This window comes from Phymastichus coffea, unplaced genomic scaffold, assembly GCF_024137745.1.
Source record: "Phymastichus coffea isolate CEN01 unplaced genomic scaffold, Cenicafe_Pcof_1.1 PCOF00003, whole genome shotgun sequence".
Classification (NCBI taxonomy): Eukaryota; Metazoa; Arthropoda; class Insecta; order Hymenoptera; family Eulophidae; genus Phymastichus; species Phymastichus coffea.
In genome coordinates, this window is record NW_026706814.1 from 12252563 (window position 1) to 12280092 (window position 27530).

At 36.6% G+C, this 27530-nt stretch overlaps 1 protein-coding gene across 4 annotated transcripts; it reads right to left on the reverse strand.

Annotated features, from left to right (window-relative positions):
- Nucleotides 1-438: 438 nt before the first annotated feature.
- LOC131664434 (ras-related protein Rab-3) lies at nt 439-26569 on the reverse strand. 4 transcript variants are annotated; one of them, XM_058935524.1, is made up of 4 exons: nt 7376-7594; nt 5879-6100; nt 5005-5295; nt 439-4420 (listed from the first exon to the last, which is right to left on the reverse strand). In XM_058935524.1, exons 1-4 carry the CDS (start codon nt 7424-7426, stop codon nt 4265-4267), a joined length of 720 nt encoding a protein of 239 aa, XP_058791507.1. In that variant the 5' UTR covers nt 7427-7594; the 3' UTR covers nt 439-4264. The 4 variants fall into 4 exon arrangements, with proteins under 4 accessions (XP_058791507.1, XP_058791498.1, XP_058791516.1 ...); XM_058935515.1 differs by lacking the exon at nt 7376-7594 and adding an exon at nt 6848-7309; XM_058935533.1 differs by lacking the exon at nt 7376-7594 and adding an exon at nt 8783-8809 and having other exon boundaries at nt 440-4420.
- Nucleotides 26570-27530: the final 961 nt, after the last annotated feature.

Genomic DNA, 27530 nt, shown 5'->3' on the forward strand with positions numbered 1-27530 from the left:
TAATATTGATACAAATTGCAAACCGCCAAAGATTCTTGAGTAAGTTTTATGATCAGAATCATAAAAGGAACTTTGAGATGATATGAATGAAAATATAAAATTTATGACCATGTATTTACTCGAATAGAAGGAATGCATGCGATGTATATTATTTTACTCAATTTCAAATGTTGATTTTAAATAAAAAGTTCACGTGTAGTAACGATAAAAATTTAGTGTATATTTTAAATTATTGAAAGATAGTTTTATAAAAGGCATAAATATTTGTTTAAAAAGAATTAAGCCATGGCTTCATTAGCTTTCTTTCTACACTTAAATTTAATGAATATAGAAACAATATATTCTAATGAATTTAATATGTATAATCAAATAAATCTAATGAATTTAAGAAAATATAAAAGTAAAGTTAATTTGTTGAAAAACTACTTATAAATTTTATTTATTTCAATTAACTTTATCCAATATAAAATGAAGATTTTAAAAATATCTTTAGATAATATATTATGTTTGTCCACATCTTGCATCAAATCCTTTACAAATCAGAACTCATAGCCTTATATAATAATCAGTCAATGAAATAATCAATGAAAAGTAGTAAAGATTTTATAAAGTAGACATAAATGTTAATATATCACTCGTATACCGATCCCTAAAATGAAGATTAAGTATATAATTTATCTTATTTTTTTTATCTCAACGCTAGTACATTGCTTGTCTTTTATAAAATCAGAGTTTTGTATAAACAATTCTGTTATTCTTTCAGAATAAAAATAACACGACTTTGAAGGTTTTTGAATGAACATACGTACAACGGTTTTTTCTATTATGTATATATAATATGGCAAATGCATATAGGTACATATACGCCTGTTATCCATGTTGAATCAATTACACAGTTGATTACCTTTAATGATGTGTGTATGTATACATGATATATTAGCTAACACAAAATTTTAACATTGTTTATAGCTCAATTGTATTTTGAAAATGATTAAATGTTACAGTAGTATTTTACATTGTTTTCGCCCGTCGTGGATTGTTATTTTCGATTTAAAATAGTTCATGTTTTCATATTTTTTACGGCAGAAGTTGTTACAGTATATATTCAATATTTAAATTATTTTATAACATTAGACAGATAACAAGACTGCTAACACATTACATACATACATACAAGTATCAAGAAACGACTTTTGTGCCCTTAATAATGTATCTGCGACGTGCTATCTTGATTCTTTTTACTTACATACCTCAAGCTAGACATATATATGAATAGTACTTTTACTAATTTATGCTTCAGTAAAAATAGTGTATAATATATATTACTAGTCTTCAAAAGTCAATATAATTAATAAAAGAATTTATTAAAAATCAATTTATTTCAACATTCTTCAAGATTTCTTAGACTCAAAATGAATGAATCGTCTAACTTTGATATCTTTGCATCAAAAATCACATGGAAACAAATAATTTCTATCAAATAAAATAAAGGATAAATAATTTACAAAAAATTATTTGAAATGATTAGGGACAAATAGTTGACGTTAAATTGTAATAAGTAACATAAGAAGAATGGTGAGGGTGAATACATGTTTCACTAAATTTTTAATAACTTGGTTACTATTCTGCTTGGTGAAGAATAGGTCCCCATTCATTTATTTTTTCTTTATAAGTCACATGAATGAATAACGCGTACATTACACTTCATTACAGAATCAATAATATAGTTTTTTTGTATATGTACAATTGGCAGCTTGCCCGTATAGTTATATTAATTATAACACTGTGGTAGCTGAAGTACTAATGCGGACACGATTTAGCGCCGTGATCTCTTACTTTGATGTTTTTTGTTCGCCATAATTGACGTAATTCTTGCGCAAATCATCGTCTGAATATAACAAAGTGGTTATTTTCAACAATACTACAAAATTTTACACAAATACCGTTTTAATTCAAAATGCCAAAAAAACTTGAGTGTGCTATATAAAACTTATTCCATTTATGATTTTTTGTTGATGATCAAAACTCAATATAGAAATTTCGATATTTTTCTAAATTTTACTAGTCATTTCAGAAAATTACGTGTTTTTGAGAGACGACGATATAGATCGAGCCATTGAACGACTGAAGCTTATTTTATATGATCGATGGCAGCTTCCATTTTCATACAAAATGTAATAATATTCTAAAATATCCCGAAAGATGACATACAGTTTAAAAAAATCTAATAATAAATAGCAACTCTGATAATTTGTCCATATAAATTATGAAAATAATCAATATATATAAATGCACAATTAAGGAAAAAATTTAATTAGATATAATAAATTCGAACTTGATGGATTTTATGGCTTGATCAACTTTGAATAGCAAAACTTTTTTAATTATTTTGCAGTTAATAACTTGTAAAATATTAGAATTTGTATCACTACAACTCAAGTGACTATAATTTTTGCTCTTAGTATGAGTATGCTTCAATGTGTAGCTTCAAGATGATTTTCCAAATGTTATCAATTTTGCATTACTTTACTGAGAACCATATTTTTGGAAATTTAAATACACAGCTTTTTGTTAAAAAATAGATAGTCAAGAAAATTTATATAAATAAAACCTAGAATCATAAGATAGATCATCAATTGCATTACTCAGACAAGCTTTGGCTATAAAAATGATTGCTGAATAAAGAAAGAAATAAAAATGTAATAATATGATAAAATTTCATTTCTGTACTTTCCGCTATTCTTAATATTCTACGTCTTTTAAAACATTTAATCTACTATTTATATTTTCAACGCATTTGCACATTGAATGGTTTCAAACTGAATGAATGAAAAATGTATTTAGCTTGATGAAACATAGAAGACTGTTGAATTAAAATGAATTCGTGTTTGTTTCGAGTAAATAATAGGTAGCAAAAAGCTGTTCCCGACATTCTTGATACATAAGAACTGTCGTAATGAATAAAAATTAGGTTTACGAATGTTTATAGACACGCTGCTTCAATAGATGGTACATGTTCACGTAATTTGTCGTAATTATGTAAAGATAGTACACGATTAGTGTATGTATTTTTTGAACATATGTCAAATGTATTTTTAGACATTCACATGATACATGACGCCTCATGGACGCGGTCCATATTACTTCAGCCAACACATAATCTTACAAAACATAACTGCGGATGCTCGAGCGCTCGCTTGGTTCTTTTACACAATAATGCATTACACCAACTTTACGCGAAATTACATTGTGCAGAGAAAATTAGTTGAAAGAATGATTACTGTTATTATAAAACTTGAATGCATTACGCCGATTCAATCAAGCTGAAAGATTGAAGGATGGAGCAGATAAGCGTTTTATGATAACAAAAATCATTCAAACACACGATGGTGATAAGCGTTACGCATCCCATCAATGATAATTCGTTGCAGTATGTTAGAATTTAACGCCATTAAAATTATAAGGAGAACTAATTTCCGACTAAATAAAAATCTTCGTATAACAGCTTTTAAACAATGTACCATAATTCAAATTCAAAGATATTCTTCTCTATCCTATACAGTCTTAATGCATTGACGAATGGCGCTTTTCCATTGTCAGCACATATTGTAAGCTTACAATGAAAATGCCACATAGTTGAATTCAATTGAAAAAAAGCATAGGGCTTGATAACCAAAACAATAATTAAATTCCTTTGAAACGAGAACACATCGTATCATTGAACGCGAGATCCAATGCATTCCTTACATTGCAGTTAGGTAATCCGAGCATTTCTATGTTATCTTTGGAAGAGATGATTTTTTGTTTGCACACTTGACAAGTTATCAAACAACGTTTAATTTACTTGTAATATTGACATACTTTTTTCGCACACGTCATTGGTACAGTGAGAAACAGGCCAATTAATATATAAATATTGTTTGTCGCGTCGAGTCAAAGCGTAGTCCGGGTTTTGAACGCATTGCGTTTGAAAAGCAAAATGAAAACAAAATGAAAGTCGAAGTATCGACCTGAAATGATCAAGTCCCTAGAGCGTTTACGCTCGAGCAACCGTCGAAGCGAAAACTCGTCCATCTTTGATCATTTTGTCTCTATCTATCCGAACAAAATGATATGAACAATCCATCGGAAAGAAAACAAAATTCAGAAAATAAAATGGACGAACGTAGTAAGGAAGGAACGGCGAAGAGGTTTGACTTGCTATAGAGAGCCATTTCGTTTGAAACGGAGAGGCTAGCTGCTTCTCATCGTTCAGGTGCGACTCTTAGCAGTTGCAGTTGGTATCCGTGGGGTTGGTCGGCTGATCGGTCAGTCGCTGACCCTTGTTCTGTCCAGCTCCACCTGCCATTAAAGTGGGGTCGTTGTCCAGGGACTCGCTCATCTTGTCGCAAATTATGTCCACTAGAGTCTCAAATACCGCCTGTAAATCATTCAAATGACCTTCTATTTACTCGACACTTCTCTCACTTCCTGTTTTTTCTATTATATTGCAATTTCTTTTATCGCCCTGCAATCGCCAAATCTTTAACCTACTGATACCTATGAGCTCAGAGTCAGCTTTGAAGTTATCTGATTTTTCAACTGAACTTGAATTTTCTTGCAAATAATTGTTTAAAAGAATAAAGTTGTTACACTCGTTGACGAAAGTCCATGAACTTCTATTGCACCAAGTTTTCGTTTGAAAGAACTTGTGATTCTTTGTGGTTTTTCGTGCTTGAAAATTTCAGCAAATAAATCCACTACAAGTATTTATTTTAATAAACTTAATATCTGATTTTAATTATAGTAATTCAAAAGCAGCGTAGTTTGTTAATATTGTGCAGCTGTCCGATAAAAGAATAATTGTGTACCCGACGCGATCGATGCACTATCAGAGTAGCTCTTTAATCAAACGCGAATCTTGGATATTTCCTGGAGTTGGATATTAATAGTAATCGATAAATTTATTTCTGTTATATTTAGAAAAAGTACTTTCCTAAAGTAAGCTAGGTACATAAAAATTACCTTGACATTAGTATTTTCTTTCGCTGACGTCTCAAAAAATTGAACTTTGAGATGTTCAGCTAACTGTTTGCCCCGTTCGAAACTAATCACTCGCTCGTCTTCCATGTCACATTTGTTGCCGACGAGGATGATTTGAGCATTGTCCCACGAGTAAGTTTTGATCTGTGTAAGCCAATCTTGAACCGAATTGAAGGACTCTTCATTGGTAATATCGTACATCAATATGAAGCCCATTGCTCCTCTGTAGTAGGCCGTTGTGATGGTCCTATATCTCTCTTGACCTGCCGTATCCTGCATATCAAATTGTCATCGTTACCAGCATTTTCTTATCACCATCGTAAACTTGCGAAGATGTGTTTTAATGCAGAAAAAGATTATACGCAACGAAATGATCGAATTTGAAGGCGCAATAACAAAAATCTATGTTTATTGAGTAGGTACTTGTCGTCATGAGCATTTAGAGAAACAATAAATTGAGCAACCAGATTAATCTCCGATAGAGTTTGTTTCCGCCAAAGAGTACACGCTGTAAGCCTTGCGAGGGTTCAAAAAAGAGAATGATGGTCGAAGGGCTTTGTTTTAACGACTCGCAGACATCTCGTAAAGGAAAAGCTATATTGAGGGCTCGCGTATCCGGAGTTTCAAGGACACTCTCCGGAGGAGATATCCGGCGCATATCAGATGCGCACAGGTAAAAGGGGGAAAACTATTGCGAGCGTGCGTCGCGACAACCGATGGCGCGGCGACGACGCAAATACGATGACCTTCGCGTTCGTGAATAGCAGAGATGGATCTGCGTACGAGCAGGAAGCGAGGCGTTCTCTTTTTTCTTTCTTTCTTTCTTTCTTTCTTTCTTTTGTCGTGCTATACTGACCCAGATTTGCAGCTTGACCCTCTTGTCATTCCTGAACACCGTCTTCACCTTAAAGTCAATTCCCACAGTTGAGACGAAGGCCGACGTGAAAGAGTCGTCGGCATAGCGAAACAGGAACGAAGTCTTGCCCACTGATGAGTTACCAATTATTAACAATTTAAACATGTAGTCAAAATTTTGATCCGACGCATCCTTCTGCCATTTTGGATCTTGGCCAGCCATCTGTAACATTTCAAAATTTCGATTAGTTTCCAAATAGATATTTACTTTTTGCAAGCTATACTCTTGTCAATGCTAATGTTTGTACAATACTTTTTCATGATACTTCTTTTAATATAATTATCATAATTTTGCAAGGGAATACTTAAAATTGTTGATGATAAGTATGAGATTTCGTTTATCGTCGGGAAAACCTTTTCACTTGTTTTCAGGCCTCATTATACAACAATATTTCTGAAATTCTTATCTACTGATAATTTTTTCAGCGGAAAGAAAGCAGTAATCTATTGTAACTGAACTCAAAAAAGTTACATGACTCATTTGCGAATATAATTGTAAGGTTAGAGAAAATATTTAATACAAATTTACAGTTAAACACGTTCTATCCGAAAATTATATTTATAAGGTATATGGCATGTCCGTTTCATATTGACTTATTCGAGTAATAAATAGTACATTTATTCACTGTGTATATTTCTTCACTCAACCATATGGTCACGCGCGCAGGCACACACACATGCACACAGGTGTTGATTACTTGCACAAAGATACAATAAAGTTTTCACGATAAAATAATGTGAGCAAATTGTTGTAAGCTGTACTTCCGAACATATTATAGAGTAAAAATAGTCTATGAATAAAGCGAGAATTCGGTTGGCGATGCAACAGGCTCAAGTCAAACATCGCGAAATGCTTTCGTCTACATATTCGCTGACATTTGAATTGCTAGATTATGAATGTGCATTGTACCGAATCTGATGGGACAGGCGTGGTGATGTCCGTAATTGATAACATTCGTGTCATTCTGGTACGTAGCGTAAAAAACGAATCTTTCATCTTACTCGACGACGACATTTTGTATTTTGCAATGTAAAAAATGCGCTTTTAAAGGTAAATTTTGACTGATCACTAATGACTCGATGTCACTTTCAGAAAATAATCAGTCCGAAAGCGTTGCACACTGGCACATTGCCGCCGAAGCGAGAACATTAAAGCCACTGCAGGTCCACCGGCACGGCGATAATGGGACCGATCACACACAGGTAGACAGACGGAAGCTCGGGAAACGGGAGCGCGATCGGGTCCTGTGCAGTTGCAAAACGAATAGCCCGATCGTTGACTGTGACGTTGCGGTTCGCAAGCTAACAGTCGTGGACGGTGTTCTCGGCCGATTTCCTCGACACGACGACGCTCCCCACCCGCGCTAGTTGACTCGAGCGCGCTAATCGACGCTCCTACAGCCGGACGAATATAGGCCGAATTTAACGAGAGGATTACTGGAAAGCTCGGGCCCCCGTTTGACGCACTGCACATCGGGCGCCGCGACATGCTGCTGATGGCCCTGTCCTCGGCTTCGTGCTCCTCTTCGATGGTCTTCAGTCGCTTCAGCGTTCCACCGGCTTTTCGCCTTTAACCGTTTTGCGCGGTCCGCTTTACGACGACCACCTGAAAAACCAGCGGCGCGGCTCGCGCGACTCGACGTGGCGCTGATCGTCCGGCTACACTGATGTTGACTCGTCCAACCGCGGCCAGTACGCCTTCGTTTACGCGCGCTCGACTCCGCTCCGACTTTTCGCTTTGCCCGTTGTGTTGCAGTCGCTGCGGCTATATGCGAGCGCCAGCTCGAATCCTTGAAACAGGCCGGCGATAAACGTCGCGCCAACTCGTGTACACCTCTACTTGCTTACCGCGGAAGTGATGAAAAAATAAATAGCGATCAGCCGGAAAGTGGAAGAATTGCATTACGAGTTGATAGCCTGAACTTAGACATGATTTTAGTTACTATCGTGCATACTTTGCTACGATCACAGTTTTTCCATTGACAATGGGAGGAATCATTAATTTGTCTAAAGTTGATTGATCTTTAAATATTCTTAATCGATACAAGCATCAAACGTTGCATTGGCATAAATTAAAAATTGAATTCTAAAGCTCTCTCTCTCTCTCTCTTTCTCAACATTTGATTTATGCTACATACAGCATTCATAATTACGTATTAGGCAATGAATTAACTTCTCATTGTTTATCGTTATTTTATGTGCTCACGATCTACGAGGTCGTTATTCTTCTACAGTTTCAGTTGAGTAAACATGAGAAAACCATTTATTTGCCGTGTGTATGGTTGTTAATGAAATTACCGTGTGGGCGAAAAGTATAAGTAGAACTTTTTCAAGTATCACATGTTGTTGTAGCGTGTTATCAATCGTATATATAGCCCGCTATAGGACGTTCTATCTCAACTAACGTTGACACTATTCTTGAATAAAAGCTAGTACGTAACTTTTAAAATAAGTCGACGTATTTAGCAGTTTAAATTTAAATTAGAATTTGAGCATGACCTCGCATATTTCACACACTTATCTAAATATAGCTGGAGTTGTCAAATGAACACTAGTTATTCCGAGTCACGTTAAGTCCTTTGCTCTAAAAATATTTAGAAAAAACGACTGCAATATAAATTAGTGATAACTGGTACAATTTATGTTAGACCAAAGCACAAGGTCGGAATAGCGAAGCTCTCGGAACGAATAACGAATCGAATCTTTCTTCTTTAATGAGATTTCACTGAAAAATCTTGAAAGGAAATGTGTTCTAATCGAAAGGTGAAAATGATTGAAGGATTGGTTCAGTCATTCATCGGATATTACATAGATACGGAGACAGGGAGTAGCGCAAAAAACGAACCGTTTTATACATATCACTGGCCCGTCATTCAATATAGCTGTCGTTTCCGATTCAGTCCTAAGCCACGTAAGACAAGTGTCTAGCGAGAACGCGTGACTAAACACTGCGCGCCTCCCCTGCGGGAGGGCTAGGTCGGAGGGAGTATGTGTGTGTGTGTATAAAGATATGCGCGGCTTTCACGCGTTTACCAAGCCGGTCAGCCACGAATATCGATCCGACCTCCCTGTTGCCCTACTAGCGTCCATCCAGCCGCTCGAAGCAGTTCCTGCAATCTCCGCCACGCTCGCTCGCTTTTTTTTGTTCTCATTTTATCTCTTTTTTTGAATCCCCTCTTTCTACGCCCTTCGCATTCTTTTAATCTTTCTATAGTATCGCGCCCGTCATTGTTTCTGCCCGGAATTGATGAAACTTTCTTGCGATCAATCCAGAGAGCGGGCACGAGTTTCACCCTCCGAACGCTATTGTGTACATACGAGTATCGATCAGGCAGAACCTTAACATCGACCGTTGTACTCAAGCTAATGGATTTAAAGTTGCGCGATACGCTTGTCACTTTCTAATAGGAGCAGCCTGGGACTGGCGAGTTAGAGCGACAGTTAGACTCCGAAAGATGGCTCTCCATCGATCGCAGACGCCGAGGGCGAGTCTGCGAAATCCGAGGCTCTCATTTGTGTAAGTTGATTAGCGTGTCGTGCGCTGCCGTCGCCGTAATAGCAAAGCGCTATCGGTCTCGCAAGGATTGGTTCGACAGCCAAACGGGCTTGCGCGTACGTGCGTACATAGAGACGCAGGCTCGCGAAAAGTTGCGCGCGCACGGCGCACAGCCCGGATTAAAGTCGCTCGCGCGTCGTGCGCACGCGCGAGATATATCGCTGGCTACGACAAGCAACAACTCGCCTCGCGCGGCTCCCATATTTCTTCTTTCTTCTTCGCCCGTGCACGATCAAAACGTTAATCGGAATACGCGGATATTTTCATCGTATCAGCGCGTGCTAATTCCACGCTATGCGCCGCACTATTAGTATACGACACACAACGGTTGCTGAGTAATATTCGACCTTCGTAAACACCTTTCCAAAAACATCATTCGGTTTTAAGACTTTTCACATTTTCAAATCATATAATATTTGAAAATATTCACTTCATCATCAGCTAATATAAATTCGGAATTTCAATTAAATTTGACCTCGCTGCATGTGAATCCTTCGGAAAGGAGTATTCAAAGAGTACTCCAGTGTTGACTCAACTATCGATTCCTCAACTTTATATAGTGTGATGGCGATTCTGATGAAAATCAGACGTTCGTTTTCTTACTACCACGCAATTAGTATCTTCATTTCTACTGGTCAATTGAAAGGTTCCCAGAGAGTTATTCAGGGTACAAGATTTTACGCGCGTTTGTGTTTTTTTGCAAGACTAAAAAAATTTCTCTCTATCTTACACATATTTAGAATCACATGCTTGTACGACAAATACGTGATTTAAAATCATTGTTTTTCTAGCTGCGTGCAAGTGTCCCTTGCATTATTACTGCAACGCGCCAATTTTGAACTATTTGTAACGATGTAACGATAGGCTTCTCAGAAGGCTTCGCAAGTTTATATTGGGTTTATTAACTAAATAATGTTCATTAGCAGGTAATCATGCCAATTCTTAATAACTAAAGATTCAGTATGGCAGCGGCTCTTTCTGGAACTACGCAATATTGTATCAATAAAAAGCAGCAGAGCTCAATATTCAACTAGTCCAATTTGGCAAAACAATTGACAACTATGGAATCATTGTTTAATCTGTAGCCTATACATGAGACGATTTCGGTGTAATCTATATTTAATCTCGGACTGTCAAGATTACCATTTGTGAGCAGCTATTTCAAAATAGGTCACTTCTATATATTCTGCAGAAGATTTCGTGATTTTCTGATGACTGAATTACACTTGATAATAATTGCACAGATTTCTGCATTAGCTTGGTACGTTTATCACAAAGCCTTTCAAATTCTTGTAAGAACAGAGTATGTAAAGAGTTCAGGCTAGGAGAAAATGATGGGGGATTTCAGAATATTCAGATTCTATGAAGGAACAAACAATCACTTATCATCACTTTTAATCTTTGTGGGCATCCAATACCAAGGGAACTATTTGAAAGTGTCCTAATGTTTGATTAAAAATTTTCAAGCAGAGTTAGATTTAATGACACTGATGAAGCTTTCAAAAGATCTACCAGAATTATTGGGTTGAATCCAATAATTTTATTTCCCTTAGTCCACCCTGAACCAAAGTACATTATCGGTAACTAGAAGTCTCATGATTAAACCTTATTTGATTTTTTATTCAATATCCTGAGAAAGGTATTGAATCGTTTGGTTTAATCATTGAATTTATATAGTACGATAGAGGCATAGTTGATGAATAATTTATATCGAATGGACTGGTATATGTGCGGCTATAGAGGAGTTCACGAAGGTTGCTGTTTTCAGCCAAGCAATTTGATAATAGAATTAGACCGAGTAAAATCGAAACAAGAATGTGAAAGCCAAGTTTAATTTTATAGTTGCAATCGGTCTACAATAACATGGTGAATGATATATTAATGGTGGGCGAACGGCTACCCTTGAACTATATGTACAATAAATGCTATAATAAAAAAATGCAAAAATTGGTCTTTTTTCATCATTTTATGTCGGTTTACTCGTGAAATATTAGTTAAAGGACAAATATTCACAGAAACAAAATTATAGAACGCAAATTTGCTATGGAATCCCATGGTTCAAAATTGCAAATTTTTATTTTCCGCGACCGCAGTAGTTAAATAAAGAAAATAGTAACCGAAAAATTGCTATTTTTGGAATGCGTAACTTTGAGTGACAATATAAACGTTCCCTGACGAGATAAGCTCTTTAAAAATTTCTATTTTTTTAACAATTGATTGCGACAAACCCGGTTTCGATCTCTTTTTTACTTGTTGAGTAATCTTAATATTTATTAAGATTATGCGAATATGAAGAACGTTTTTTGCAATAACCTAAAGCCAAGAATACATTTTTTTTCACTTGCCGCAATTTTTTCACACAATCTGTAAGATAGAAACTATGATATGCCGTAATTTAATCGATTATTTTTAATTTTAACCAACTTTTTTAATTAAAAATAAAAAGTAGGGATTTTGACTAATTAATAACAAATGGAATATTTCTTCTATTTTATCGCAATGAAAATTAAGTACTCGAATAGGGAAATCTTTTGACGCTCTGAACATCCAGTTTTGATCATTCAGACCCAAGTTATTCAATTCCAAAGTTGACTAGCTGTACGAGGCAATCGGTTAACAGTAAGGTGAAAACCAAAATACTAACTTGTAAGTTTTTTCAAGTATTTTTTACTAGTGATGTTTAGCCCGCTTGACACTCATGATTAAAAAATGTTATCCATAAAAGTTTTAAGTTTTTAACATCCCAAGTTCTGTGATGAAAAATCATCATTCAACATTTTGAAAAATCCGATGAGAAATATATTATAAGTTCTAAAGACATTATAGTTTTCTAAAATATATTCGTCACGATATAAATAACGTACTTTGGTACAGAACTTTCATGGCTATAATCATTGCCTTTTCAAAAAAAATTTCTAGTATTTCACGTAACTTAATAAAGCCAAAATCACTGTACAATATTTCATCGTAATAATCTTTTTCTATGATATCTTTTATTACTTACTTTAAAAATTGTTTATTTAAAGCTAAATTTTCACATAGAGCAATATTATAATAATTAATATCTCTATCTAGGTATCGGTCGGTCGTTATTTTGATATTATATGATTAAATCAATCAATTCACATTAAATTCATACTGGTACAATATTCGAACACTTAATCGTCTACGAAAATCTGCAGTAATATTTTATAAACGTACATAACGTATACTATCCTATAACAACTGATCACGTGTCTATCTTTCAGCCAATTAGATCACGAATGAACTGACTTTACTTTGTCAGATTCTCTTGTTCATAAAAGATATACATTTATAGAAATTATTTAACAAAGCGCAAATGCGCAAAAACGGCTCTTCGGAGGCAAAGTCGGAGTGGAGGTTATGACTCAGCCCAAAGGAAAAAAAACGAATCGGCGAGTTCAAATTCGTCGCGCGCTTTCTACCTCTACTTATCTTCGCTTCTAATCAACCAAATTAAACGTTATTTTTAATTAATTGATATAGCAAATCTCAAGGAACTGGAATATCAAATTACTTTTGTACTATCACCGTTTTTGATTGGTTTAGGCGCGATGTGTGATAAATTATATAGCTCCAGAAAATTTGTACAAACGTTGAATACTGCAGGTCTTTGTGCTTCCTATGATGAAGTTCGATTATTTGAAACGTTATCTTGTTCGAAGTCTGTACAAAATAAAGAAATGTACAAAGACGTGTTTATTTAAGTGGTATTTTTCATATGGAAGACGACATAGAAATCCTTACACCTGGGAATATTATTGCCACGATTGGATGGATTCCTAGATTAGAGATAATTTCAAAATCATCTTTTCAAGCCCAATTCGGGAAAATTTATTTGCACCGTTTCCACAATAAGGTTCACGTTAAAAATATAATGAAGAAAATTGAAGAACTTGATTTGAACAAGTATTGTAAAGTAGATGTTATATAAATACGTAGAACTGATTTTTTTATAGCTAATAGGCAAAGTAAAGTATCCTAAAGATTTTAACGTATAGGAGAGATTCATGGAAACCATAACTGAAAAACAACACTACCAAATAAGCATAGCTAGATTTTTACCTGTTATAAATAATCCGCTAAGCGATTGTGATACACTGCCCTTTAAATGACTGACAATAAACGCATGCTATTAGATCAAGAGATATTTGTCATGTTTGACGAATTACAGTTTCGTAAAACTCAACATATTGTACAAGCCTGCTGAGTGAAGGGCGAGCTTTTACTCGTGTGTACAGGATTGGGCGGGCTATATTCATTGTTTTCATTTTCAAAATCAATTGAATTCATTGTGAATGGTAGTGGCCTCAGAAATCTTTGTTATTAAATATATGCTGAAAACTCTGCAAATAAGATTTTATCTGATGTAGCCTACGTTCATTCTATACGATTTCATACATCGGTACATTTAGTTTTAGACCAAACAATTGATTCTTCCTTAGATTGTACGCTAAATGAATATAAATTATTTATGGAAATTTTAGACGACTTAGGTAATGCATTAAAAATGACTTGTTATGAAAAATTTGTAAGTTATCTGAAAACTAAAAAAAAGGCCAACAGCGAGACTGTGGATACTTTATTATAATTTGGTTACTTTAGTTAAACAATTTATTAAATCTGAGCGAGCCAGAAGCTAGGAATTACACCTTGATACCTTACACAAAATATTGCCATTTTTTCACGCAACGGGGCATTTTAGATACGCTGAATGAGTAAAACCAAGTATGAAAAGTTTATCACACAAGGGTATTTTACAATTAAAAGATCAGACATGTATTAATGTGGAATCTGGACAGATATAGCGATTAAGCAAATCTTAATACGCTGTATGAAAACAAGGAACGGTTTAATCCGCGTGTGAGTGATGTCGTGCTAACAAGATGGATTCTAAATATGCCATGTCTAGCTGCTGTTACTGAAGTCATCCAATCATTTCATAATGTTTGATTTGCCTCAACAAAGCAACATATTGATACTCGCCCGAGTAGAATCGAATGCGACTTTTGTGATTCGAATAAATTAATTTAATTTTTTTCAACAAACGATCCATTTTCAGTATCAGAAAAAATTATGTGTATAACATCAGGTTTAGAGGATAATAAGAAAATAAAGATTCACGATTCTGCTGAAATAGTTATTTACTTGATAGTAGGCATTGTAGGAAGTACATTTGACAATTTGAAAATTTACTAAATGCAATCGTGAAGTCTCTTTTTAAAGTTCAAATACGGTGAAAGTCAATGGTAAAGATGTAATCAATTTATCTAATCTTCCAGAGAATTATTATAGGTATGGAGGACAAGCCAAAATTATCAAGTTATTTTGAGTACGACTAAGAACCGTTTATCGTGAAACTTTGTGAATCATTCATAACTTTGGACGATAAACCAGACAACTACGTTAACGATATTGACGGAGGATTTTTGGTGCATAAAGTGGTTTAACCAAAAACGAAACTTATGATGAAATTCTGAATAATTATGTAAAGTTCATTCAGCGTTATGGACAAAATACTTATATTATTTTCGACGATTTCTTGAAGGTGAATATAAATCGACATAAAGTATTGAAGGAGAACGCTGGCGATCGCATTATTCCAAGACAATAAATTTTGAATTACAAATGCAAGCAATAGTGTTCCAAGAAAAATTCTTTTCTAACGAAAACAACAAGGGAAGATTTATTGATAAATTACGAATAGAGTTACAGCAGGCTGACTATCAAACAAAACAGGCTTATGAAGATACCAATACGTTAATCGTAAAAACTACAATTGATATAACAACTAAAGAGAAATCAGCTATCATAGTAGATGAAAATGTTGATATTGTTGTTACTTTATCGCTACTTATGCCAAGAGAGAAAAAAGTTTACCTCTTCAAACCAAGTAAAAGTGAAGTTGTAGAAAAGTTTTATGATTTCAATTTTTTGAAAATGAAAAATTGAAATATTTATTGGGATTCATCCACGAGTTTATTGAGTGCGGTACTACCTTCACTTTTTACAATCAGGGAAAGAAAAAAAATAATTAAATTGTTAAATGATGACGCGGAGTTGTTTAACAAAGCTTTAGTATTAATAATAAGCAATCCAGCAAAGAAGATATAGAAACAGCAGATCTTCCGATTATTTCAGCAATGTACTCTGAACAACTAAAAAAATTGAGTTTGAATGAATTACAATATCGGTTGTTTAGAAAAAAGAAAAAGCTCGTTAAATTATTTTTTTGCCACTGACGATAGCTACAGCTATTCATAATTTGTACCGTGTGTTTTATCAAGTCTAAAAATGATTTGGAAACGATCTCAACTACAGACTATTTCACAGACCGTTAACGAAAAGAAGTTGCAGCCGGTACATGGTCCAACTAAATTAGTACCGAAAAACTTTCTGAAAGATATCAATTGCCAATACAAACAAGGATGCAATAAAAGATGTACTTACGTAAAACAAGGATTTAATTATTCTAATTACTGCGTGGGCTGTCACGGACAAAATTGCAATAATATTTATACTGTCGAAGACATAGACGTACAAGATGGTGACGAAGACATAGACGTTATAGATGAAAGTGATGAGTTACCATTGAATAATGGTGAGTATGAAGGCAATGTTGATGCTGCTAGTAATAGTAGCGGCAATGAAAGTGTGGGAGACAATGATCATGATGATGATTATGATTATAATTATGATAACCCAAAGCGGGCAAGTAAAGACAGCAGTGATTCGGATGCCGAATTATTAGATCCTAAGCGCGCAAAAATTGAATAAGGTTTGTATTTATAGCGTGAATTCATTCCGTTTTTAAGTAAATAACATTATAATTTTGTATTGTACAACTTTTGCCTATGATAATTAGTTGTATAATATGTCGATTGTCTTTTGTAAAAATGTAATATAGTATTCATCCATCGTATTCAATAAATTGTAGCACTGTAATAAATTTATATTTAGTTTATAAAACATATAATGTCAATATTCATATGATCATTATCACGAAAAAAATTTTTTTTGGCTTTAAATTATTCCAGAAAAAGTTCATCACATTCGCATAATCTTAATAAATATTAAGATTACTCAACAAGTAAAAAAGAGATCGAAACCGGGTTTGTTGCAATCAATTGTTAAAAAAATAGAAATTTTTAAAGAGCTTATCTCGTCAGGGAACGTTTATATTGTCACTCAAAGTTACGCATTCCAAAAATAGCAATTTTTCGGTTACTATTTTTTTTATTTAACTACTGCGGTCGCGGAAAATAAAAATTTGCAATTTTGAACCATGGGATTCCATAGCAAATTTGCGTTCTATAATTTTGTTTCTGTGAATATTTGTCCTTTAACTAATATTTCACGAGTAAACCGACATAAAGTGATGAAAAAAAGACCAATTTTTGCATTTTTTACTATAAACATTTATTGTACTTATAGTCGTTCGCCCACCATTAATATATCATTCACCATGATATTCTGGATCGATTGCAACAATAAAATCAAACTTAGCTTTCACATCCGCCTCCGATGCTAATTCTACTGGACTAAGCTAATAAGGATTTTGCAACAGCTGAACGTGAGCTGTTGATGATCCAAGTCCGGTGGACTGAAGTATCGAAGACTAAAGATGTACTAACGTTTACTAGATAAAAACAAAATATCATGGCATAACAGATATTTGAATGACAAATCTTTTCTGCATTTAGTAAAATAACAAAAAATTAGGTTATTAGGTTATCGATGCCCATGTACAAGCAAATCCTTTTAGGTTTCAAAGCTTATAATGAGTCGATTTGTTTGACTAAGCACATTTGGTCAAAGTGATCTCAACATAAATGAATTATTTTGAAAGATAGATAATACCTTGGAACGTTCTATTAATGAGACTTAGCACAGTGCTTCGCGAAGGAGCTATAAATGATTTGTGAAATGCCTTTACTGAATTCTATACTTAGGCGAGTACGATGCACTATGTACGGGTATGCATTGTGCATGCTAGTACACAGCAGCTAGGCGTGCGATATCGGTATGTACCAGTCATTCATAGGCGCATACGGACTTACGGACAGTCGGCTCTGGCGCTGTCATAGAGTCGCCGCTTTTAGCCAGCCGAAAATAGGTAGGCCGTGTACTCTGGCACGTTCGCGCTATAAGCTCGAGCTTGCGCGCTCTGGCCGGACTCATCCTATCGCGCACACCTGTGCTCTCCTTGCCCCCCCGACCATGTATCAATTATTCTCACATTTATGAACACTGTCGACTACACGCCTTTCTTCGAATCAAAACTAACGCCCACGCTCAACACTATTACTACGGCAGTGCCGTGTTTCCCCGTTCGCTTTCCATCCAAACTTTCAAGCATAGTTATGCACCGAAAGAGCCCCCCTCGTCCGATTCCTTTTGGCCATCGCAGCAATTATCAAGAGCGATCAATACAACGAATGTCATTGAAAATATACAGTATTGTAAAATATCAAGTTATTTCTGAAGTCTGCATCGATTGAATTTCAAATAGGAATCCCGAGAATATAGTTGCAATACTATTCAATCGGTTTATTTGAATATTCTCAGCTGTATGAAAGTACTTTTGCTATAAATATTGCAAGTTCTGGTGATGGCTTACTGTAGCTTTTGTTTTTGACAAGGATCTTGACTGTAACAAGTAGCATTGCGCAATAGCTTGCGCAACAATAACGATCTCTTGAACAAGAGTGCATCTTCATTGAATATTACGTAACTGCATTTTTTCAAATACGACGATTCGAATCTCGCGTTATATTTATTCAAGTATTTTGTCAACATTGAGTCTATTGATGGTGACGAACAACTTCGCGGCCCCCGGCTAAAACTTGTAATTCTATCAGCCACATAGGCCAAAGAAACGACAATATCCGATTAGTACGTTGATCAGCCGATTTAAATCGGCAAAACAATTTTGAGCGACAAACTTGCTGCTGGTAGCTCAAAAACAAGCAAATTTGTATGTTTACTTCTTTCTTGCTATTTATCGATCGAGAAGAAGTCAAGAAAATGGCGTAAGAGACTACGACAGGGATCGCGTGTATAAGTAAAAATCTTGAAGTTGGCTAAGATCTCAAGGTAAATGGAAGAACAATTATGTCTGCCTAATTATAATAAGTGCAAATGCGGAGCAGCTATAGAACGCATGGAAAACTAGTGATCTGAACGTAAATGAACGATGGACGCGGACTAGCTAGCGCAACGAGCAAACATGAAAAGCCGGTATCTATTTTGTTTTAACAGTTTAGGGTGAAGATATTGATTGAACCAAAATAGCCATAAATTCGAATATGAGAACTGCCAGAATCCAAAGGCAAGGCTCGCTAGGCTCAAACTGCTTCATCTTATGGCAAAATCAATGACAAAGCCTCGCCCCCTTTTCCATTCATGTACACGCTCACGTGTATCACCGCCCGGCACTCTTTGTCTCATATACATCTTTCATTCTGTCTTTATTTTACTCGTCTATATCTGTGCAACTCGCACCTAGCAAATCTTATCCGCATTTCGCCTTTTTCTCTCTTTATTTTCCTTCTTTTTATATAAAATCGTTATTATTGATCGCGGAGCTGCATCTACGAGCTGCTAGTGACTAGAGTTGACCTATTATTCCTTTCTTGTCTCCGGCTCGTCGGGAGTCTCTCGCGATCACCGTGGCATTTTAACAACTGCCACGTGGGTCGATTTGTCAGTTTTTTTTTTTCTCTCAAGACGCAGCTGAGCTGACCTACGTGTGTGATCTTATGACCTCACAGTCATATACATTCATGTATGAAGCTCGCGTTGGGTTGAGAGGCGTAATGGAATATCCAAGTAGACAGGATGAATTTATAGATATGATATGATACTTATAGGAATATTCCCTTTTCATTGGATTCATTACAGTAACGCGATATAAACTTGAGCTTACCTAAAAGCATAATTTTATTACTGTAAAAACGTTTCATTTTTCTGTATAAATAAAACTACAACCGCTCAAGGCTCATATGCTAAACTTTTTGCAATTAGGGGTTATAAACTAATTATTCTTAATCATTTTTAATTCCGTCTCAGATGCTTTATGTTTTTTCAACTCAATTTATCAGTACAGTACTCTTTCACTCTTTTCTAGATTTCCACTCACTTTACACTTCACATTTACTTCTCAATGTGTCCTCCATCTTTATTGATCTTACTTCCATCCATCTCTCTTCGATATTCCGTAATGTGCTGTGCTTACAAGATACTTTTGAAATATATTTCATTAATAACTGTACGATTTCAAATATATTTATTTGATTAGTTTTGGTTTCTAGTTTTCATTCTTGAAATAAACAATTATTCTTTGTGATACTCGACAAATAAAAAGATTGGCACCAATAGCATTTTTTATGAAAGGTATATTGGTATAATGTTTTATTTGGTTGATGAATTTGAATTAGTACAAAACTTTTAAATATAGCAGTTTTTTGATTTGAAAAAAAAATTATTTCTCACCCTAATTTTGATGATCTTTTAAAAATTAAAGTATGTACAATGGCAAACTTTTCAAACGTGAAATCAATTTAATTTGTTATAAAATAATAACAATTATTTCCTTTTAAATCTATATCATGAATTTTTTTTATAATCCTGATACAAAACTATAATACTTATCTCAAATAATGTTTATATTGGTTGCTATCGAATAACTAATAGACAAAATTATAGAGGCAGATAAAATTTGAAAAAAGCCCGCACCCAGAGACCAGACAAGATATTTTCGAAGAGATTTGATGCGCTGAATTCAAATCTGATCTCAGAATTGCTCTATCATCTTCAGTTTTCGGATAACTTAACCTAAAAACGTCAAAAATACGTTTTTTGCTGTTTTTCAACCTCTGTAACTTTGTAAATAAATGTTTTTTTTTTAAATTTGAAGATGGCATCTTAAAGAAAAATTCTTACCCTTCAAAAGACACTCCTCATTTTTGTCAATATCATTTTTTTTTTTAACAGAGATATGACACATTGAAATATGATAAATTTGCATTTTCACAAATGTCATTTAAGCAGAGGAAAGTTTCGCTGAAAGAGAACAGTCGTAAACCTAGCAGGGTACAGGATTAGTGGATTAAGAAACTTGGAATACAATGGCCAAGGCTTATTGCAGGTACAGGGATCTTGGGTTAAGATACTTAGAATGTAGCAGACTGAGGTTATTACCTAGCAGGATACAAGGTTCTTTGGTTAAAGCACTTGGAATATAGCAGTCGGGGGTTATTGTCTAGTAAGGTACAGGATTCTTTGATTAAAATATTTAGAATTATATCAAAATTAGATTATCTTTGAGGAAAACTTTCCTTTACTTAAATGATATTTGCGAAAATGCCAGTTTATCATATTTCATTGTGCTATATCTTTGTCGAAAAAAATGATATTGAAAAAATGAGTAGTGCATTTTGAAGAGTAAAAGTTGTTCTTTAAAGTACCGTTGTCAAATTTGCAGAACAAAATATTTTTTTAGAAAGTTACAAGGGTCGAATAATAGCAAAAAACATGTTTTTGACGCTCTTAGGTTAGAATATCTCGAAAACTGCGGGTGATGACGTAATTCTGAGCTCGAATGTGGATTCAGTGCATCCAATTCCTTCGGGTACAGCAGGTTCAGTCTGTGGATGTGAAAACATGTTGGCCTGTGTTATCAACGCCATTGACCTATCAGTACATCAAATATTCAACTAGCAAATATACGACTAATAATATAAACGAAAAAACAAAAGTACATTTATTACATTTATATTTTTAAATAGAGCACTAAATATATACGAATTATGTAAGCTCTTACTTGATGTATTCGTTTATCAAATCTAGAAATGTACAATGTATCCGGAATCAATAGTGTTATCTATGATTCACCAAGGAATTCTTTTATAATTTATTCTAAGTTTTCGCTTTTATCTATTATAAAATTTAAAAATGTATATGAAATATTGTCGATTTAAAGGCATATTGAATACAACTTGATTTTAATAAACTAAATTTCCTTTGTTTTGTTGAACAACATAAAAATCTGATTTACAAAATTTGCGCGTTGACTATAACGTAAAGCTGTGCGATCGTGAGTTGACTTTGGAGCATATGTAATTTTCTTAAAAGGCATGTCTATAAGCATGTCTTCGTACAGTCAATAAACTTGAATTGCATAAGATTCTCGACACATGTATTGATATTCTGATTGCGTTTCCACAACTCGATTTCAATTGATTTAGTAATGCTCTAGTTCGGATACATCAACAATAATTTTGATTATTCATACGATTTAGAATTGCTGTATCTTTATTCTATGAAAAATTTCGAATCTAGTATCACATTTTTAGATTCCACGCCTATTTAGTAAGCTTACCTTAGCTTAGAGAAGGTAAGATAAAAATTGAGCCAACAAGCTAAGCACGCTCTACACATTTTTTCTTCCATTTTTCGCTCCCTGCATGCCATTTCTTTTCATTACTCTTTACGGCTTACCAATTTTATACTTTATTGCTATTATTTTTAGAAGTATCTACAATTGCTGTTTAAACATGAAATGCTTTTTAGGATCTCGGCAAACATCAAGTTACTAACAATTTTCATTCAATGAATAATAAAATACGTTGTAAACATAGAGAAGTCGGTAAATTATTTCGTATTTATGTCGACAAATTAACCAGAGTGCGAGTGTTTGAACAAATTATATGTTACGTAAAATTGTATGCAGAAGTGAAAATAATTTATCTGCAGAGAGATACCAAAATACCCAGCGAAACGATATTACTGCAATATTTATATTAATGTTAATGACCTCCCGTGCGTAATTATTTCAAAAGTAACTGTCATTGTTTTCCACATCAATAAATTCGTATTTATCAAAAACTGTTGTCCTCTTCGCAATAAATTGGTCGGGAGTTTTTAATAATGTGTCAAAGAAAATGTTATAAAAAATATATATTATACGAGTAAATTGTTAAAAAGTAATTGAAAATTGGTTCAGCAAGTTTCCACAGCTGTCAATAGAAACTTCGGCCTTACATAAGGCGACAACGGCATTCAACATTCTTTGCGATAGTTTCGCTTGTGATGTTCGTGCGACCACTCTACAGCTTACCCAAATGAAAAGTTTTTCCGACAGCGTAAAACTTACAAACTTGGACTGGTGCGCGAAACAACTGTCTGAAGACCACAATCGAATGAGAGGTTTAGAAAAGTGGAAGAGACAATACACGAGTATATCATCGGGAAAAGTGAAGAGAAAGAGAGAGTGAGAGAGAATTGCGAGCTTCGGTCAACCAGCAAGAGTGGAAGCTTAAAATGACGCGAAAAAGAAATAAACGAACGTGCCGATGGACAGTCAGAGAGTATAGCGCGATCGAGAGTTGGAAGCGTAATCATGTCGTTATTCCGGCTAAAGAGTTCGGGAGGAGGTCGTCCGGAAGCGAATTTATCGCGAACGCGTGCTCGCGATAGACAAGGGCACGCGGACAAAGCCGAAAGAATCTTCGTGCTCGACAAGCATTCCCACGTATACACCTGCCCAAGCACATATCCTGCCAAATATCGTTTCGAGCGATTGTCTGTTCGTGCAGGCAGTCCTCGCCAATCAAAGCTTTCGAGCACGAGTCCGACGTGTTACTCGAACGACTGGGAAAGTTGCGAGTCTATAATTATCAAAACAAGCCTGCAAGAACAAGAATCGTAAACAGACAGAACAGAGCAATGAAAAAGCCTTTTGCGTGGTAAATATTGCAGTGCACGACACGTCCCCTGAAATAAAATCTGCACTCGCGCGCGTCGCGTGGAGCTTGTACGACTGACCTATTTATTGGCTAAAAGATATAGCGTGCTCTTGCAGCTCTCTGCCAGGTACACAACGTGATAGCGTGCATGTGCACGTCGGTTAAAGGCTTCGACGATGGACAAATTGATTTTTCTTCGGAAACGGAGCTTGAACGGCGAACGCTCGGCCGATGAGCAACGAGGTGTGCGCACTGCTAGAAAGCACGAACGCGAGCTGGCCCATCGGTGCGCAGCAGGCGAACGACGATGGTGCGCGCCAAAGAAAACATTGCAGCGCTCGTACGATTGGGCTACACAGCCGTCTGCTGGCCAAACGACAAGTTTTTCCGTCAGCGCAAAACTTGCAAGCTTGGATTCGGGCGCGGACCAGCTGCAGCTGTCTCGAGAGCACAATCGGTTCGAAGGCTTAGAAAAGCTGAGGAGACAACACACAGCAAGTTCGACGACTTGGCAAGTTGCAAGTCCATATTATCGAAGCAAGCTTCCGGGAGCAAGAGGCAAAGCAGAGCGAGCCTAATGACACTGACTGGAGGAGGCGAGCACGTGTCAAGTGGTTGGTAGGCTACCGCACACGGGTCAGCCTACCTCGTTCGAAGGTTTGCATTGGGCCAAGCAGACTCTGCAATCCGTATATACAAAGGAAGCGGGAGGCGAAGGCGGGCCGGATTCGATTCGAGGCATCGAGGCAAGTGACGGTGGTGGCAGGCGAGCAGCGAGCAGCGAGCGACACACGCGTATAGCTCGCGCTATCTCGCGCCGCTGGCTCTACTCCTCGTAGCAGGCACATTAGCTGCCGCGCTGCAGGAGCGCGAGTCGAGGGAGAGAGAACTCGAGCGAGATCAATAACGCGCCTATCGACGTGCGGGCCCGTGTGCTAAACTATGTTTTCCTTTCTCCTTCTTCGCTACTACACCGTTCCTCGCGCCCATTGCCTTTCCCTTTCGCTGGTCCACTTCCGACGCTTTTTATTTACCCTCTCCTGGGGCATCCTCGCAGTTGACAAATGTACGCGGATGTGCCAGCAGTGTTGCGCCTTGTCTAAACCACATTTTTACAATGACTCTTGGCCATCCTTATCCTGCTTGGATAAAAGTTGTTAAAACAGTTTGTTAAAACTGCGTTATAGAAAGAAAAGACGCTTTGTTGAACTCACCCAGTCACACAGTATCGTTTATCGTCCAGTTTATTTGGCCCAATCAACATCCTCATCGCATTTTATCGACTGCCCGAATTAATTGGCTAACTAACAAATACACAAACATTAAAAAAACAATGGAAATTTACGGCGGGATATCGGACAAAAGTAAATAATAATGCATCGCATAACAATCTGGAATAAAAAAATGGACCTAAGCTTTCGATTATATATTATATAGCTATTTATTTGACTGAAGTTCATAGTCTAGCACTCGCTTTCATCGTCAAGGACCCCGCATGTTCATTCAACAGCGCACTGATTCATTGCATTGACGTATAAAAAAATTCAATTTCAGTAGAAAGTTAGACCCTGTCGAGTTTCTGATTAACTCGATGTTGCGTTACATCCTCAAGGGCATATCTCACAAAACACTTGCATTTTATTTTTAGAAACATCTTCCTTCTTAAGAAGGCAGCAACTGGCAAACATGAAAATCCTAAGTACATGCCTCAGTGCAACGAGCGCGCGTGGATAGGCGAACAAGCGATAAATAATCATAAATGACTACGTGTGACGTCAGGTCTGTGTGGAGCTTGGCTTATTCTACTTTTTGTTAGTACATACCAACGGAATGGAAAGAGAATGCAGCTTATTCTGGTAAATGCTTCTTGCCCTAACACTTTACAGTTGGAAAGAAAGACTTCGATATTATAAATTATCAAAGTGTTTGTCCGTCACGTATGCCTTGACGGTAGTTCGGTCGCGTGGACAACGGATACGAGCGTAGCTGATAATCTCGGCCTCGCACATTTATCAATGCTACTTAATTTGATGCCGCGCGCATAATTACCCCAGCTAAACTGATAGTCAGCCAGCACAACTAGGCCTATGTGTTGAGAGAGAGAGAGAGAGGAGAGAATACAAGAGGTGAAAAAGGGACAAAATCGATCTGTTAAATTCGTATCTGCCGCGAGCGGGTAAGCAAGCGGATTTGTACTTTTGACGAGATCTCCACCCTCTGAGTGGAAACCCGGTAGCTCTCCTGCTTGCCTCGGTTCGATATCTCCTCGCTTATTTGTCCTGCTGGTTGTTTATGCGTTGTCTTCGAAAGTGACGCTAGAGGAAATATCGACGAGCCAGGCAGGGAATCAGAGACTATGAAGCTGCCTCAAAGCAATAGTGATGATTGTTTAGAGCTGTCTCGTACCTTGTTGAGGTGAGGGGGTCAACGGGTCGACGTTGACTGGACGAAGGAGGGCCAGATACACTGCAATTAGCACTTGAAATCTTCACTGGAGTCGACTCGCACGCTGACAAAGCCCGAAAAGACTGTTGCGGACAAGAAGCGAGCTCGACTGTGAGTGGTGGTGGTGATGGTGGTGGTGAGACTGCGCGTCGATGCGCGCGCGTATACGTGAGTCAGTGTGGGAGGGTGTACCGAAGTGTGCACCTAGGTGCGTAGACAGAGAGTGTCTATGTATCGGCCGATCGAGCGGGCCCTAGAATCGCGAGACGCCTTCTCTGAAGGTACTGCTGGAGAGGCGGACCTGCCCCGGAGGTAAGACCGAAGCGACGACTCTCACTCTCGCACTGGCCTCGTCGAGTTGACGGCTCACGGACAAGCTGCTGGATCGCCGCGCAGCAATGAGACGCCCGCGCCACCGTTGGCCTCCGCCATACCTAAAATATCGACCGTTTTTCCACTGGGCCGTGATAGACCGAGGCAGACAGTGAGACAGAGAGACGAAGCTAATCAGCGCTGGGGGCGCGAAAGAGCGAGCAAGAGAACCTGATAACGACGTGGCGCCTGCGCCGACATCCACGCTTTGCGCATCAATATACCAGCGTGTACGCGCGCGCGCTTCGCTCGGCGGCTATCGAAGCTTGCTGGCTGAATTCTCGAGGCCGAAGGCAAAGCGTATTACAGCACCTCTCGTACTATGTACTAGTTGCAGCTCTCGACAGCTTCCCCAATGCTCTGCGTTTGCTCTCGATAAGATTCATTATCCATCTTACCTACATGTTGATTTTTACCCTTGAACCTATTCTACCGTATACTTCTTTCCACTGCGTTCCGTTATATTTCAATTCACACCTTTCCCACTTCATTGCATTCTCTCTCGTAATATATCTTCAAATACGCTTATTACTCTGCGTTTTCATCTTATAAGTTATTCACCTTTAAAAATTAGCCTAATTACTTTTATTTCCATTTTCTCTATCAATTATTTACCAATCATCCGATATTGTACCTAAAATCATGATCATCTTCGTAGCGATCGACGAATAGTGTTCAAGTTTTCAATTAGTAGACTGAAATTTAAACTCGTCCTCGCTACATTGTACATGTAGAATCCCACTTTATCGACACGACATGAGCGCTTACCGGACAAAAAAACACGAAAAACATAAATACGTGGCAAAGTTTAACAATACATCAGAACCAGACTAAAAAACTAATTTACGAACTTTAGGAAATTATTCTACTACGTACTGTTTAGATTCATTTAACTATTTCATTTTTGATGTCATTGCTTATTAGAAACATTTGACAAAGTTTAACTTGCATGCTACTCATATTTTATCTGACAGAAAATTGTGTAGTTCTATCAATTGCAATGAAAAGCAATTGTCATGCGAACTAATACTAAAATAATATAGTTATCTCCTGTAGCTAAGAACATATGTTATACACGCGCATTCGTTGCACACGCGGGCCGACTGAAGTAGAAGACATAAGAAAGGCCGAAACAAACAAACTGTACGCGGTAAATACATGATAGACCAGAAATGAAATAGAACATAGACAGCTGCAAACCTAAATAAACAATTAAGCGATATGACTCTCTCGGTTCCCAGGATATACTTATTCCTGAAGGAAGTGGTAGGGACTTATCTTAAGTTTGTGAGCCCCCGAGAGGGACAAGCGCAGGCAGTCCTGTACACGATCTCGCCTTGTAAAGACATCTCTCTGGAGCTCTGTCACTTTATAATAAAAGTAATATTATATAACTGCCGACTTCGACGCCTAGATTCCTGCAAGTACCCACACGCGCCTTATAACTCGAC